At 39.1% G+C, this 14661-nt stretch overlaps 1 protein-coding gene across 3 annotated transcripts in view; it reads right to left on the bottom strand.

The window, feature by feature from the left end:
• The window catches only part of RTN1 (reticulon 1), a 207958-nt gene that overhangs the window by 7848 nt on the left and 185449 nt on the right, over nucleotides 1–14661 (bottom strand). For all 3 annotated transcript variants that reach the window (XM_074365450.1, XM_074365449.1, XM_010962224.3), the window contains 5 exons: nucleotides 5074–5281; nucleotides 2377–2515; nucleotides 842–911; nucleotides 230–276; nucleotides 86–144 (listed from right to left, as the gene is read on the bottom strand). In XM_074365450.1, coding sequence (XP_074221551.1) covers nucleotides 86–144; nucleotides 230–276; nucleotides 842–911; nucleotides 2377–2515; nucleotides 5074–5281 — 523 coding nt within the window. The remainder of the gene's footprint in view (nucleotides 1–85; nucleotides 145–229; nucleotides 277–841; nucleotides 912–2376; nucleotides 2516–5073; nucleotides 5282–14661) is intronic.

The raw sequence follows: 14661 nt of genomic DNA, 5'->3' as shown, positions 1-14661 counted from the left end.
TATCCTTTTATTACTCCTACCTAATCCACTCAAATGCCTACCTTAGACAATCCCTCCTTTTTAAGAATTGCACTATGTAACTTACTTTGCCACAACAGCATTTATGTGAGTCCTCACAAGTCCCAGATATTGGTCAATCTGTGCCTACAAAGAGGAAGAAATCATGAGCACATCCAAAGTTCACCACATCAAAATTTAACATGAATGCTTGATGCTACATAGAACTTACCTGGTGCTTAACATACACTACAGGTAGAGTAAACATTGAAACCACAGCTGGGATGAAAAACAAATATAGTATTAAAATTCTGAGAGTACGAATAAGCTTACAGATACATTTTTATATAGCTATGTATATTATAGCACTATTTATGGCAACCAATAGTCTAGCTAAAAGATGGCAGGGCAGGTCACAAAGAAAACAAAAACATGCTGAGAACTTAACGAATATTAAGTCATTATTCGGAATGAGGGTACACTGTGTATGAATTTGAATTTCTATACGTGACTGCCATTGAAGCAGATATATATTTGAAGCCAAAAAAACCAGTTGAAAATGAATTTCTATACGTGACTGCCATTGAAGCAGATATATATTTGAAGCCAAAAAAACCAGTTGTGGTTGGAAAAAAAAACCTTCAGACCAAGAAATACATTGTCATTGCATAATATATATTATACTCTATAGCTGAACTATGATGGTCAAGGAAGTTCTCTGCACTCAGAGAATCTGGCATTTGTTGCTAAGAATCCATCCAAGCAAGCTAACAGCTAACAGCCTAGGAAACTTTATGCTCACAGAGTGTGCGAGAGAAGACGTAACACACTCGTCTCTCCTTACCCATGAGCAGCAGGGTCAGGCCATTGAAGAGAGCGCCAACGTAAGTCAGGAGCCACATCAGGACTGCAAACTGAGGAATAGAATGATGATCAGTGCTCTAAAACCATTGTGACAGATAGGAGTCTCATTTCATTGAGTTCTTTAGATTAAAACTTGAGGTAACTACATCATGGTTTCAACAGGAAATGTAAGAGCATATAAAGCTCATTACAGAATAACTGAAGGAAGATCTAGTCTTCACTTCTCGCAGAACGCTTTGGATTTCTTGATTGCTTTGTTGTCAGATCTGAGGGACTTGATGAAATAACAATCTAGCGTAGGGTCATCAAACTGGCCCTTGACCTCTTTTTGTACAGCCCATGAGTTAAAAATGGATTTTGAAATGGTCAATTAAAATCAAAACAAGAATAACATTTTGTGATATGAGAAAATAATAAAATTAAATTTTCAGTGTTCATGAACAATGTTTTACTAGCCCACAGCCACCGTCATTCATTTATGTAATGTCTTTGGCTGCTTTCCTGCTATAATGGCAGAACTGAGTAGCCACAACACGGACCACATAGCCTGCAAAGCCTAAAATACCTACTATACAGCCCTTTACAGATAAAGTTTGTTGATCCCCATTCTGGCCCACAATTTTTACACTACAAATATAAACAGAAATGTCACCTTAAGAGCCCTAAGATAAGTAATTGTAATCTCCCTGCTGTCTCCTCTAGTTATTACTCGCCAAGATATTATTACAAGTAAAGCAGCTTGAGGGTCAAGGTCTCATCACTTTCTTTCTGCTCTTTCTTCCTCAGTTACAGAGCAACCCGTGGTACATCCACCTGCCCTATGTGTACAAAGTACTCCGGGAGAACGAGGAACTCACGACAACCTTGCCTGGACTTCCCACACCTCTGCTCATGGCCTGCTGAATCATGACTGATGACTTTGGTTTTACATGTAAACCACAGGGCACTCATAGCAGCTTGGTCCCAGAATCCTGGTGAATTCAGTGAGAGCACCAGGAATAACACCCAGATGCCCAAGGTCCTCTACCCTTTGGGGGCTCCACTGCACAGCCCACATGTCTTGTCCTTATGGAGAGTCTGGCATTTCTTTCCAAGAAAAAGTATATATATTTTTCACATTCCCTAGATTTTTATTTTAAAATTAATTTTAGGAAACTGACTGAGGAATTGAAAATGGTAAGGAGAAACAACCTGATGTGTTGTAAGAAGTATAGAACTAGAAGCTGTGTGACCTGGGATTGATCTCAACTCTGTCAGTGACTCACTGCGCAATCTCAGGCAAGTGTCTCAACCTCTCTGAGCCATAGTTCCATTATCTGTAAAATGAGGGGATTAGACTGGAAAAGCTCCATGGTACTGTACAGCTGAAGGTTTCCTGACTCTAGAATATAATTAGCATTAGTTTTTTGTTTGTTTGTTTGTTTTTTAATTCTTCACCATGTGGTAGTTTATAACATTGTACCTTTAGGGAAAAAAACTCAAGACTGTCAAATGGAATGGTTTAAGCAATCGTACTTTTAAGGAATCCACCAGGTCCTGAACGAGAAAAAGCCTCCTCAGTTCTTTAAGTGTGTTGTTCACATAGAATTGCAGGCAGTCTGTGTACTTCTGAATCTGCTCCTGAGACAGGGTGATCTCGAGCTCCAAGTAGGCCCTGTCGACAAAACATCCCCACAGAGAACTCCATCAGAGGGAATTATGAAACAGCTAAAAGTTTTCCTTTTCCAACTCTGAGGATGACAGCCAGGTCATCCTGAAGGATTTATACCAGCCAGAAGGCTGCAGGGCACCACACACACATGCAGCCAGTACACTGGGGAACATGGGAGTCATGGCCCTTCAGTGGGACGCTGTGACTGCTTCTGTCTCCCATAGGCAGCATTACAGTGTGAGCTGATAATTCAGAGCAACTGGCTGGGAGCAGAGAAAAGTCAGTCCAAGATCAGCTCATTTGCTGAATTCTCTGTATACTTCTGGCCCACCAGGCAATTGTGAAAGTCCTCATTTCTTGTTGGCTGCATGAAGATGAACTGTCTTTTTAAATAACTGAGACATCTGAAAATCCTAGCTGCCAATTATTATTTGTCATCAAAACTCTAAGATTTCATGTTTAAATTCTGGAAAGTACTTTCAGGGTTTTCTAGAGAACTCTGAAAACCTAAGTGACCTGGGCCATATTAAAATGCTAGCTGGTTCTAGTAAGAGTGGCAATTCTAGTTTCCATTTGTTTAAATGGTTAAATGAACTCTTGAGTAGATAAACCAGGCTCCTCAAATATATAGAAACCAATCTATCCTCCTGTTTTGCTCTCCCTCCTCCAAGAGGCCATCCTCTCTCTTTTCTTCCCTCCCTCTGCCATGTTGTCTACTTAGAGGATATTTCTAGACTACTTACAGAGCTCACTTAACTCTCAGAATTGACAGGAAAAGAGTAAAGTGAATTTGGCTTGAGTTTTAGGGAGTTTATGTTTAAATGTTTGGCTTTTTAGAAAAACAATGGAAAAATACTGATTTGCCTAGATGGTATGTTTTGAATCAAAATGTACTCTTAGATATTTCTTTTACTGATAAAAACAATTCAGCCAAAGGAAAGTTTTACATTTTAAATTTGTCTCCTAATGGAAGATAAAAGTAGTTGAGCTAATTGTAATTAGACTCTTGGTCTTACAACTGGGTAGTTACAGAAGAAGACAAGCCAAATGAGAGTTAAGTCTTCAGTATAACTTGACAGCCTTGGGTCCAAGAACGTGGGAGAAACCAGCCTCTCTTGGATGGCTGAGGGCAGAGGCTGGGGCAGGGCAGACTCTAGAGGTGTGGATACTGGTCATGGGCTAGGGTCACTGAAGCAGGTGTGGTATTCACCCTGGCAAGATGACATTCCACTTCTCTGCTCTTCCAATCTTTGGGATGGGACTTGTGCTGCCAAGTTATAGCCCGGAAGACCCATTAACTCTGCATTAGCAAAAGGCCAAATATATCCCAAGGGCAAGAATGATCAAACTGTAACTGTGTCTGACACAGTTGTTGGCCTTGACTAAGGCCAAGAACCAGAGGCTGGGAAGGGAGGTCTGATACACAGCCTTTTCCCTCTTGTCCACCAGCCCTCATAACGAACACCAGAGTCACTTCCCTCTTTTTTCAGAGCCTGGTGTCCCGAGGCCTTGATTCAGCTAACCAGTGAGCGTGAGCTTGGGAGGATTCAGAGACATCGCCAGCGAATTACTGGGGCTGGCTCAGAGACTATATGCAGCAGCAACTACAAGTCTCGCCCAGGACACAGAAATATCCCTGAGTGACAGGAGGTGACGATTCCTGTAGTGAGGCCTGCACTCTGGGGCCAGCACCGGGTGAAGGGGTGACTCTGACAATCAGTGCTAAGATACCCGGGGGTCACAAGCTAGACTCAGGAGTATGCTGGGTAGCATGCAGCTGGCAGTGCTAGTATCTCCCTCTGCCACGTTTCATACATCTTCTTAACGTACTGCCTTTTAAAAAGAAAGAACTCCTCTTCAGCGTTCATTCTCATCAGATTTCCCCTGTATAAAAATACAGAAGAGGGTGCATAAGACTGTTCGTGAACCTTGCATCTCTCAGAAGGTTGCCTTTGATATTAAACTTCCAGAAGGAGCACAGAAGTAAAAATCCAAACAGCCTAGTCCTGCCTTTGTGCTATTTACTACCATATGACTTTGGGCTACTCAAATTTACTTCTTAGAACCTCAGTTTTTCCACCTGTCAATAGGGATTATAATGTTCTGCCTTCTACACAGAATTGGGAGTAGTAATTGTTGAAATATTACTTAAATTATAAAACATTTTATACATATAATGGATTATGATTACTATTAGTAATAATTAAATATAAAACTAATATTAAATATAATGTTTTAACATTTCATAAATTCACACACAAGAAAATAATCTATATTATAGAAATTATAGAAATTAATATTAAAGTTAAATATTTAATATTTAGTGGTAATCAAAATGTAAAAGCTCAGTAAAGCAACAAGTTACAGAATAGGGATAACTGAGTTTGTTTTAGAAATTTACCAGAAATATTAGATATTAAAAAAGAAAGCTCTAAAGGAGACTCCACGAGGCCTGTTAGGTGTCAGAGAAGCATGATCCAATATGCGCAGGAACTGAAACAGAGGCAGCTGAGAGAACCACGTGAGAGGCGGGCAAGGGCTGGTCTGGGGGGAGCACTCACTTGAAAGGGTGGCCCTCGTCGGTTTTCTGCACAGCTTGTAAAACAGACTTGTAGATGCGGAAACTGATGGTGGCCGAGAGTGCAGCGAGGGCCAGGTAGGCCACGACGCTCACCACGCTGAACTGGGTCAGAGAGAAAAGCAGCAGCAGGAAGCTCCCAAACACGATCCCCGTCTGTTTGATGTCCCTCCAGTACAGCAGGTCGATAGCTGCAGGGAGGAGACACACACACAGACACACCGCTTAACTCCGGCGGGGCTGCTCGGGGAGCTGCTGCAGCTCATTCTGTAAAGCCACGGTTGCTACTCACCAGCTTCTGGATTCCTAAACACAAGTGAGTAGACACAGGGCTATTCCCAGGGCACTTACTGCCATTCCATTATGTGTTGGAAGAATCTTTCCCATTACAGAGGATAATCCATAAATTCACAGATAAAGGAAAGGCTGTTGAGTATCCAGTGGCCACATCTCCATGAGCAAATCTCAGTGGGCTATGTCATCTGCACAGTGGCCCAAACTATGTGGCTCTGAAACAAAACTGAAAAAGCTAAGTACCTATTTTCTTCTTTTGGTTGGCATTGATCCCATATATCCTGATGCCCTGCTGACAGTTCAGTGTCTCCATGGTGGCCTGTAGATGTGTCTATCAGTCATGTACATGTCCCTGCTGCTGAGAAGGGGCAGCAACAATGAAGCAGACGTTCTGGAGAAGTGGAGCCTTTAGGAGCATGGCAGCAGGTACAGGAGACCCCAGCCAACACCACAGGCTTGTGAATAAAGATATGGCCTGCCTCCAAATTGAGTAAAACTGAAAGATTAGTAGCTGTCTCTAGAAACCCTGGAAGTGACATTTGGATTAAACCATTTTGTACCGTATGATTTGTTCACTTACATTCTGTGACTTAAAAATCTGGAATACAAGTTTCAAAATATACATCACATCTATCACTCAGTTATTTCCCTCTTTCAACTTAGAAACAAAAAGTGAAGTTCAAAAGAATAAGGCCATGATGCTTCAAATATGATATAAAATGGAAATATTTTGAATATTCCAGTCACCAGATTATGAAAAAAAGCACAGAAGACTTGCTGAAGAATGTATGCAAATGTATTCTCCAACTGGGCAAGTAACAAATGATTTTTTGAAGATATAATTGACATATAATATTGTGTAAGTTTAAGGTGTACAACATGCTGACTGGAGATATATATATATATATATATATCTCAATGTGATTACCACCATAGCATAAGCTAACTCCTCTATCACATCACATAATTATCATTTCTTTTTCATGGTGAGGCCATTTAAGATCAAGTCTCTTCACAACTTTGAAATATATAATACAGTACTGTTGACTATATTTACCTTGCTGTACTCCAGGACTTATTTGTCTGCTAGTTGCAAGTGTGTACCCTTTGACCACCATCTTCCTAGTTCCCCCACACCCTAACCCTGGTAACCATCATTCTACTCTGTTCCTATGAGTTCAACTTTTTTACATTTCACATATAAATGAGATCATACGGTATTTATCTTCCTCTGTCTGATTCATCTCATTTAGCATAAGGCTCTCAAGGTCTATGCATATTGCAATGACAAATTTTTTAAAATTGAAGTATAGTCAGTTTACAATGTTGTGTCAATTTCTGGTGTATAGCACAATGTTTCAGTCATACATTAATATATATATATTTGCTTTCATATTCTTTTTCACCATAAGCTACTACAAGATATTGAATATAGTTCCCTATACTATACAGTATAAACTTGTTTATCTATTTTATATATACCAGTAAGTATCTGCAAATCTCAAATTCCCAATTTATCCCTTCCCACCCTCTTCCCCCTTGGTTTGTTTACTAAGTCTGTGAGTTTATTTCTGCTTATACGTAAGTTCATTTGTCTTTTTTTTTCTTTTTAGATTCCACATATGAGTGATATCATATAGTATTTTTCTTTCTCTTTCTGTCTTACTTCACATAGAATGACATTCTCCAGGGCCATCCATGTTGCTGCACATGGCATTATTTTATTCTTTTTTATGACTGAGTAGTATTCCATTATATAAATATACCACAACTTCTTTATCCAGTCATCTGCCAATGGACTTTTAGGTTGTTTCCATGTCTTGGCTATTGTAAACAGTGTTGCTATGAACACTGGGGTGCATGTGTCTGACAAATTGTTTTTATAGAATGCTGTGTCAGTAAATCTTCAGAAAGAGAAAATATGACACAACATTCCCATCTCATGACAAAATGAGACTGGCAGTTCTTTACACTACCAGCTTCATATGCAGTGTACCTGGAGGCACCTGGTTTAAGAATTAGATGCCAGTCTCAAAGGAAAACTGGGGTGACTAGGTTGAAGAGAGCAGGGAACTTCTCCCATCACACTCAGGTAGGTAACTAGCTGAGAGAACAGCACTGAAAAGGTCACAAAGCCTAATGGCAATCTGAAACTGTTAAGAGGACACAAGGAATGTTAGGAATGTTGTGGAGTAGAGCATTAACCCTCAGCAGCAGACTTTCTCAGGCTGGCTGGAGAGTAAATTAGGGGCTTCAAGTAGGAGGGGGGATCTTTTATAACAGGCTGAGGATGCCCCAGCAATCCGAAGCTGCAGAGAGAATTTACTTTTGAGCTGACCTGTCATTCATTCCCACCTACTCCCCACCCACCACTACCTGGCCCACCAATGACATTAACTCACAAAGATTACAGTAGTCAGCTATTCTGTTGGGGAAATTTTTGTTTCCTTTCTTCTACAACACTTCTACAATGCAGGAAACAGCAGAGAGGATCATAGTGTTGGGGTGAAACAGAGATTTTTCTCTCTTTTGAGTGGTACTAGTTCTTAAAGTAGGCTTCCAAGACCAAAGGAAAAGCACTGCTACTCCAAAGCTTCTCTCTTCTCCCAGCCCCAATCACCAGTCACACTGACATTCCACTATCAGAATGAATTCCACTTTTTTTGGTCGTCTTTTTTAATGAAAGATCCAAAGACCCAGAAGGGGATAATACATTAAAGATTAGCTAGTCATTAACAACAAAAGACGGAATGATCTGTGCTAAAGGGGGTTACTCCTCAGGGCTAGGGATAGCAGTCTTACCCACCCCTGAGATGAAGTGAAGGGGCACGGGAGACCCTGCAGGTAGTTTTCAGGCAAAGAGGAGATAAAATCTCCTATTTTCAAGTGAATCCCCACTTAACGAATTGCATTAACACCCGTTAAAAATGGTATGGCCTCTAGAAAAGCCTTTTGAATCTCCATACCTCTGTTCAAACAGCCTGAGAATGATAGGTACCAGGTAGGGGCTTTACTTGAAGAAGCTTTGGGCAGAGAACAATAACAGTTAACTAAATAACATTAGTTTGTTACAGGTCTTTAATCAACATGCTAAAAATTGCTAGAGGTTAACAAAAGTTTTATCTTAAAACATCAATGAGATGTAGATTCTAGGTAGTCTGTGACATGATTCTCTACACAGATTCTGAAATGCTCAAAGTACTTTCAGGTGTTATTTCACTTAAATCTCACAATAAACTCCATTAGACATGTGTATAACAGGCAAGGAAACTAGAAGTTAAGAAACTTATATATCGACTAGTTAATTAAATAAGCAAGATCAAATCCTAAGTTCAATGTTTTTTTTCCAAAATAAAACAGTTGCCTCTCTCACATTATGTGGTTAGATGTTAAATGATTCCCAGAGTATGCAGAATTAATTTGGGGGCAACCTGATTGTATTTAAATCTGGATTTATCCCTTTCAGAGCTAGAAAATTTATAGTGAATTTTTTTCTTTCAGGGAAATCAAGTCATTATCAACAGTAAACAGTCATTGGTCATCTCTTTATTTGGTAAGCACAGGAATGAAGAGATCATAAAATTCTGTTCCTGTTCTTAAGGCACTTAAGATCTAGCTGGGAAGACTGGATACTCATTTTAAAAAAATGCTGCATCAATGTCAATGTATCTTGTGTTGTCAGAGGTGGCCAAAGCTGAGTTCAAGGAAGGGATAGTCCTAGAATTGATGAAAGAGGATGTGGAATGGTTTGTGAATGAACAATTTGTTAAGGAGATGGGGTGGATAAAGGGAAATATTATGAAGTATTAGTTGACAAGAATGGTGACTAATTAGCTGTGGGAGAAAGAACTAATTAAGGGTGAAAGCAAGGTTTCAAAGCTGGGTGACAGAGTGATTAGCATCACTGACAAAAATAGGAAATCTGAGGGAGAACTGATTTGGGAAAAAGCTGACACCTGTTTTTATACCTCTAGGTTCTGCTGTGATGACATCAAAGTAGGGCATTTTGACACAGCCTGGGGCAGAGATGGGATAGGGATTACAAGTGAAATGAGACTGACAATTACACACAGTACTTACTAATTTTTCAGAGTCTTTGAAATAAAATGATTTCTTTTTATAGGCTTTGCTACAGTAGCTCTGAGTTAAAATGGCCAGTAATATCATAACCCAATGATATTCATAATGGATGTGTAAGTAGGGAACTGGAAATTCAGGGCTGACATTTAGTTAAGAGGGCTGCATATTCACACTTGGGTGTGTTGTGAGTGGAAATGATGATTGAAGCCATGAGAGCAGAGGAAACCTCCAAGACAGGAGAGACTAAATGGATGCAATTGAGGATGAAACCATAGTTTAGGACTCAAAGAAATGAGTGAAGCTGTAAAATGAGTCCTGCCTGTATATTAGAAAGGGTCCAACAATAGTGTTGGTTATGGCAGTCAAGAAGAAAGAAACTTAACAGAAGAGAGAGGTAGGCTACAGAGTGGAATGCTGTAGATGAGGAAAATGAGACCTGAGAAAGGATTACTGGTTTTGGAGACTGGGAAGTCACTCATAACCGGGCAGAGAGCGGTGTTAGGTGTTAGGTGAGGATGGAAGCTGTATTGTAAAGGGTTGGGCCCATGGTGGGAGGTTCACAGTAATAAAGATGATGGTAAAGAGAATGGTATTTTGGGTTGTAATAGCAACAAGTAACCCTTGAGGCTGAGCAAACCTGGGAATGTTGGTGGAAAGGGAGGAGTGAAGATCCTGGAAAGAGCAGATACTTGATTGGGCAAAGTCTCAGAGAAGGCGGGAATGGATAAGACTAGTCACAGCTCTGTCTTTTCAAAGAAGGGAGAAGAGTGAAGGGCTGAGTAAAGATGGAGGAACATTTTATCAAAGTATGGGCTTGGTTACAGATGTGTTGAGGTGCAAAGGGAACAATATAAAGTGGCTCAAGGTGGACTTACTCAAATCTTTCCTGAAAAATGAGTCACGATTCCTCCTGAGAGTGAGAGGAAAGGGGTAGGGTTTGAAAAGAGGATAGGGGTAGGGGAGGTCCAGGCCTGCATTGTTCAGTACGGTAGTGATGAGTCACGGTAGCTACTGAGCACTTGAAATGTGGCCAGTCCCAATGAAAACGTGCTGCAAGTGTAGACTATGTGTCAGATTTCAGACTTAGTACAAAAAAAAAGGATGTAAAAAGTATCTCAATGCTTTTTATACTGATTTTGTTGTTGTTGTTGAAAGGCTAATATTCTGGGTATGCTGGATTAAAAACACCATATTGTCAAAATTAATTTTCCCTGTTTCATTTTAGTTTTTAATGTGGCTACTAGAAAAATTTTAATTACGTATGTGACTCACATCACATTTCTATCGGAAAGCACTGATCTAGAAAAATACAGTAAGGTCTCAAAGAACTGCCAGGAAGTAAAGAGGGTTTAGTTAAACTCAAGAACCTCTATGGATCCAGTCAACAGAGTTAGAGGTTGGGTGTTCTGATCTGTAGACAGTGGGACTGCCTGACCCAGGTTTGTGAACTGGCACAAGGAGCATTGTTAGACAAGTCAAAGATCCAAGAAGACAGAATTGAAGTAAAGAACCTTGGGCTCAGGCTGGGAATGACAGGCAGTGAAGACCACCGGGAACCAATGGGCTGGGAGGGCGACAATGGCTGTGTGTGGTCAGAGTGCCAGCGAACAGCCGGAGGCTCTGATGATTCAGTGGGAAGGGTAGGAAGTGATGAAGTGTGATCAGAGGGAATTTGTGTTCCCAAGCTGCTGTGTAAATGCCAATTTTTCACATTTTAATTTTGCTTAGAGTGATGTAAACTTGCGTAGGAAGCTTTATAGTACCTGACCAAGAAAAATGGGTATTTGAATAGTTTCCTTAGAATCCAAGTAAGAAAAATGTAAGTAACTCTGTAACTGCAACAAATTATCACGAGTAGCCTTTGGATACAACAAAATGTAGATAGCTTGTCTCTTCTTTCAATATCCTCAACCCAAAAAGGCTGGGTGAGAATTTAACACACATTTACCAAGCATACTCACTAGGACAGGTAAACTATTGCACTGCTTTGCCAATTATAAAAATTAAATTACTTTGCTAAAAACCAAGGAGCAATGCAATGAAATAAGAGATCAGTAGGTTCCATCAATCTGATAAATAGGCTGGGCTTGGTGAACTCATCTTAGTCCCCAAACCACAGGTGGGAGCACACACTGAAGCCTGCCTGGAGCTAACTTAGAACTAATTCAGTCGAGAGTGCACTGGCAGATTTAGCAGATTTGAAGAATCCTAATCTCAAATGCTGAAATCAGTGCTACCCTCATTTCCACAGTCCAACCAAGAAATAAAATAGGAGAAGTGATCCAAGGTTTCAATTAACAGCTAAATGGAAATAAAACTGTATGTCAAATTTCTAGAAAGACAATCCTTTGCTGCAGTGCAAAATTTTGGGGGTTGGGACACTATTTCAAATGTATTGAATTATATGATCCAATAGTGACTCCAGTATTCATAAAGTTTATTAAAAATGTATGAACTGAAAAGACAGTGGTGCAACCATTCATATTTTATTTATAAGGCAAAATGTGGATGATATAAAATGGCAATAAATTGTGCAAAATTATCTGCATTGTTGTAATATATTCTTAAATATATTTATTTATATTTCATCTTGGTCCAGAAAAGATTTCAGGCAGTACTGCACCATTTGCTGTGTGACAAGTTAATACTACTTTTTAAAAGGCCAGGCCAGAAAATGTGTGAAATTCCTGTTCACAAACAATATCAGCATTTCAACAAAAGAACTGTTGATAAAGTTTGTTTTGACTTTCATTTACTTTTTAGTAAGCTTCCAATAATTGACTACAATAATTAACTACCTTGCGAAAAGGATTAGAAAGCTAGAAAAACCTCAGTTCTTTACAACCCAGTGTCTAAAGCGGTGACAAAAGCTCATTACTCTGATTTTTGTCAGGCAAACAAATGTCACTACAAAAAAGTTAAAGAAACAGTAGTCACTTTTCCTACTTTATTCCCTCAGTTTTGCCATTACACTAGAGAAACATAATGGAAACAGGGTAAAATAGTTAAACATACATACATAGAGGCCTTCAAAGATGGTATCTTCTAGTGAACTAATTCATGAGTTTCATTTGCCATGAAACAGTCTCCTACAAAAGGTAAAACTTTAAAAGGTAATCCAGGAGCCCTGGGCCTAGAGGGGGAACTGCTGGAAGGGAATTTTGCAGATAAGACTCCCGCAGTGATCCACTTTCCAGGCCCTTTCTTCACATTTTTAAAATGCAGCGAATATGACTGTCAAAAGAAAAATGCCAACATTATTTCTAGATGTTTAAATAATTCTGTGGATGTTTTAAAAGGGAAGATACATTAAGCCTGGTGCTCCATGAAGACAGTAAAAGAGCGTAACGTTTAACCCACACAGATGATCCTCTACTCGAAATGAGTTTTGGTGGAACTACAGGAATTGAAGGATTTTACTGTCAAAGCCACAGTCGGCAACAATCTGTGGCACTTAATCTTCTATGGGAGACAAAAGCAAATACATTCTTCTAAAGGCCACCCTCCAGATTAGACTGATGGCATAAACTACTTTTACGCTCATGAAGGATTTACTGCTTTCCTGGGTTTAACAGCTGAATGTGATTCCTGTTTGCTAGTTCTAACCACTAGGACCAGATTCCATGCTGCATAGTTAACACAATGATGCGTTGGCCCGTAGTCACCTTGGTAGAGTCGGCCTGGCTGGGAAATGAAACAGCAGGGCCCAGTATTTGACAGGATGGTCAGCTCCTCCTGCTAAACCTCCAGCAAATGGGCTCATTTGGGATTGAAGGAGAGATGGCCATATGGAGAGGAAGACAGGCTTTGGGCACATGGTAGTTTAGGGAGGCACACAAGATTCTCAAGCTATTGAATAATGAATGTCTTTGTGTGCTTTTCCGTTCTTTAATAAGCTTTCTGACTGGATAAAAATGCAAAACTGTTCACTGGTTGGTTTGTCATCAGTTACAATTAGCCACAAAATCTTAAACCTAGGCCACAACTTCTTAAAATCCATCATTGTACTGGAATAGAAGAGAACCATGGAGGTAGACTGCTGTTGGTTCTTTTTTTTTTTTTTAATAATATATTTTAAAACTTTGACAAAGATCGTAATGGCTAAAATGTTTCTTGAACTAAAAAGATATAAGACAAGGAAAAGGAATGCTCTCATTGTACCTTTGTTCTGTTCAATAAAATATTATGTCCTTCCTGACTCCTATTACCACTAGTTTTGATCTGCAGTTTGATGAAATGTTTCTGAAGGCAGGAGATAAAATATGACCACATTTGAAGCATGCCTATTGTGAAATGGGTAGAACTACAATAAATTCTAAACATTAAAACCTATTACATTTGTACTTTTCATTTCTTCAAAATTAACACCAGTTTGGGCAAAGAACTCATAAGTAATGCTTGCATTATTTTCCCCCTTTGGTAATACAAAGAAGTAAGAAAGAACGTTAAGGATTTTATCTTGTGAAACAATATGACAATTGCTCAGATTTAACTTTATAGCTCAAACATATTTGGGGAAATAGAACTCTATGCTTCTAAGTTCTAAAACTCCTGACAATTTTATTATTTGAAATATATGCTATAAATTTAGAATACAGTTATGATTATCAAGACTTTAATGTAGTTGTTATTATCTGTCATGTAGGCAGAAGGTGGCTTTTAAAGAATTATTAATGTCAAACTCTTAGCTTTCAATTTATGAGCTTAATTATAAGGCAGTTATATTTCTTTTAATGGCTGTGTATAGTTTCATAAGAATTGGAAAGGTGACAATATGTAAGTATTAATGCATGGTCAAATATGCGCACAAATTAGGACATCAGGTTAAGAAGCATGGGAAATTTGGTGGTGATGTAGAAATAATTATTTCCAAAAGGAAAGGTGATTTTCTGAAACTATACTCATGTTAGCTTTTGTTTGCTGGATACAGTGGATTTTAGAATTTAATTCTATTTTAAGTGAATTTAAAATAGATCCATTACTGCACAGATTCTGTTCCTGAATGTATTAACTATTGAGTAAAAAAGATCATTCCAAATACTTTAAGAAGAAAGGGGGAAGGAAGGAGGCAAGGAAAGAGAGAAATCTTTTAAAAACAATGAGGAAGAAGGATTATGATTATGATGGAGCCTTTCAACCACAATCCATACTGATACCTAGTAGTCATAATGTTTAGTTGTAGAGTATCAGGAGTATT

The sequence above is a fragment of the Camelus bactrianus genome, chromosome 6, assembly GCF_048773025.1.
Source record: "Camelus bactrianus isolate YW-2024 breed Bactrian camel chromosome 6, ASM4877302v1, whole genome shotgun sequence".
Taxonomy (NCBI): domain Eukaryota; kingdom Metazoa; phylum Chordata; class Mammalia; order Artiodactyla; family Camelidae; genus Camelus; species Camelus bactrianus.
The sequence above is the reverse complement of the archived record's forward strand: the minus strand, read 5'-3'. Positions and strand labels throughout refer to the sequence as shown.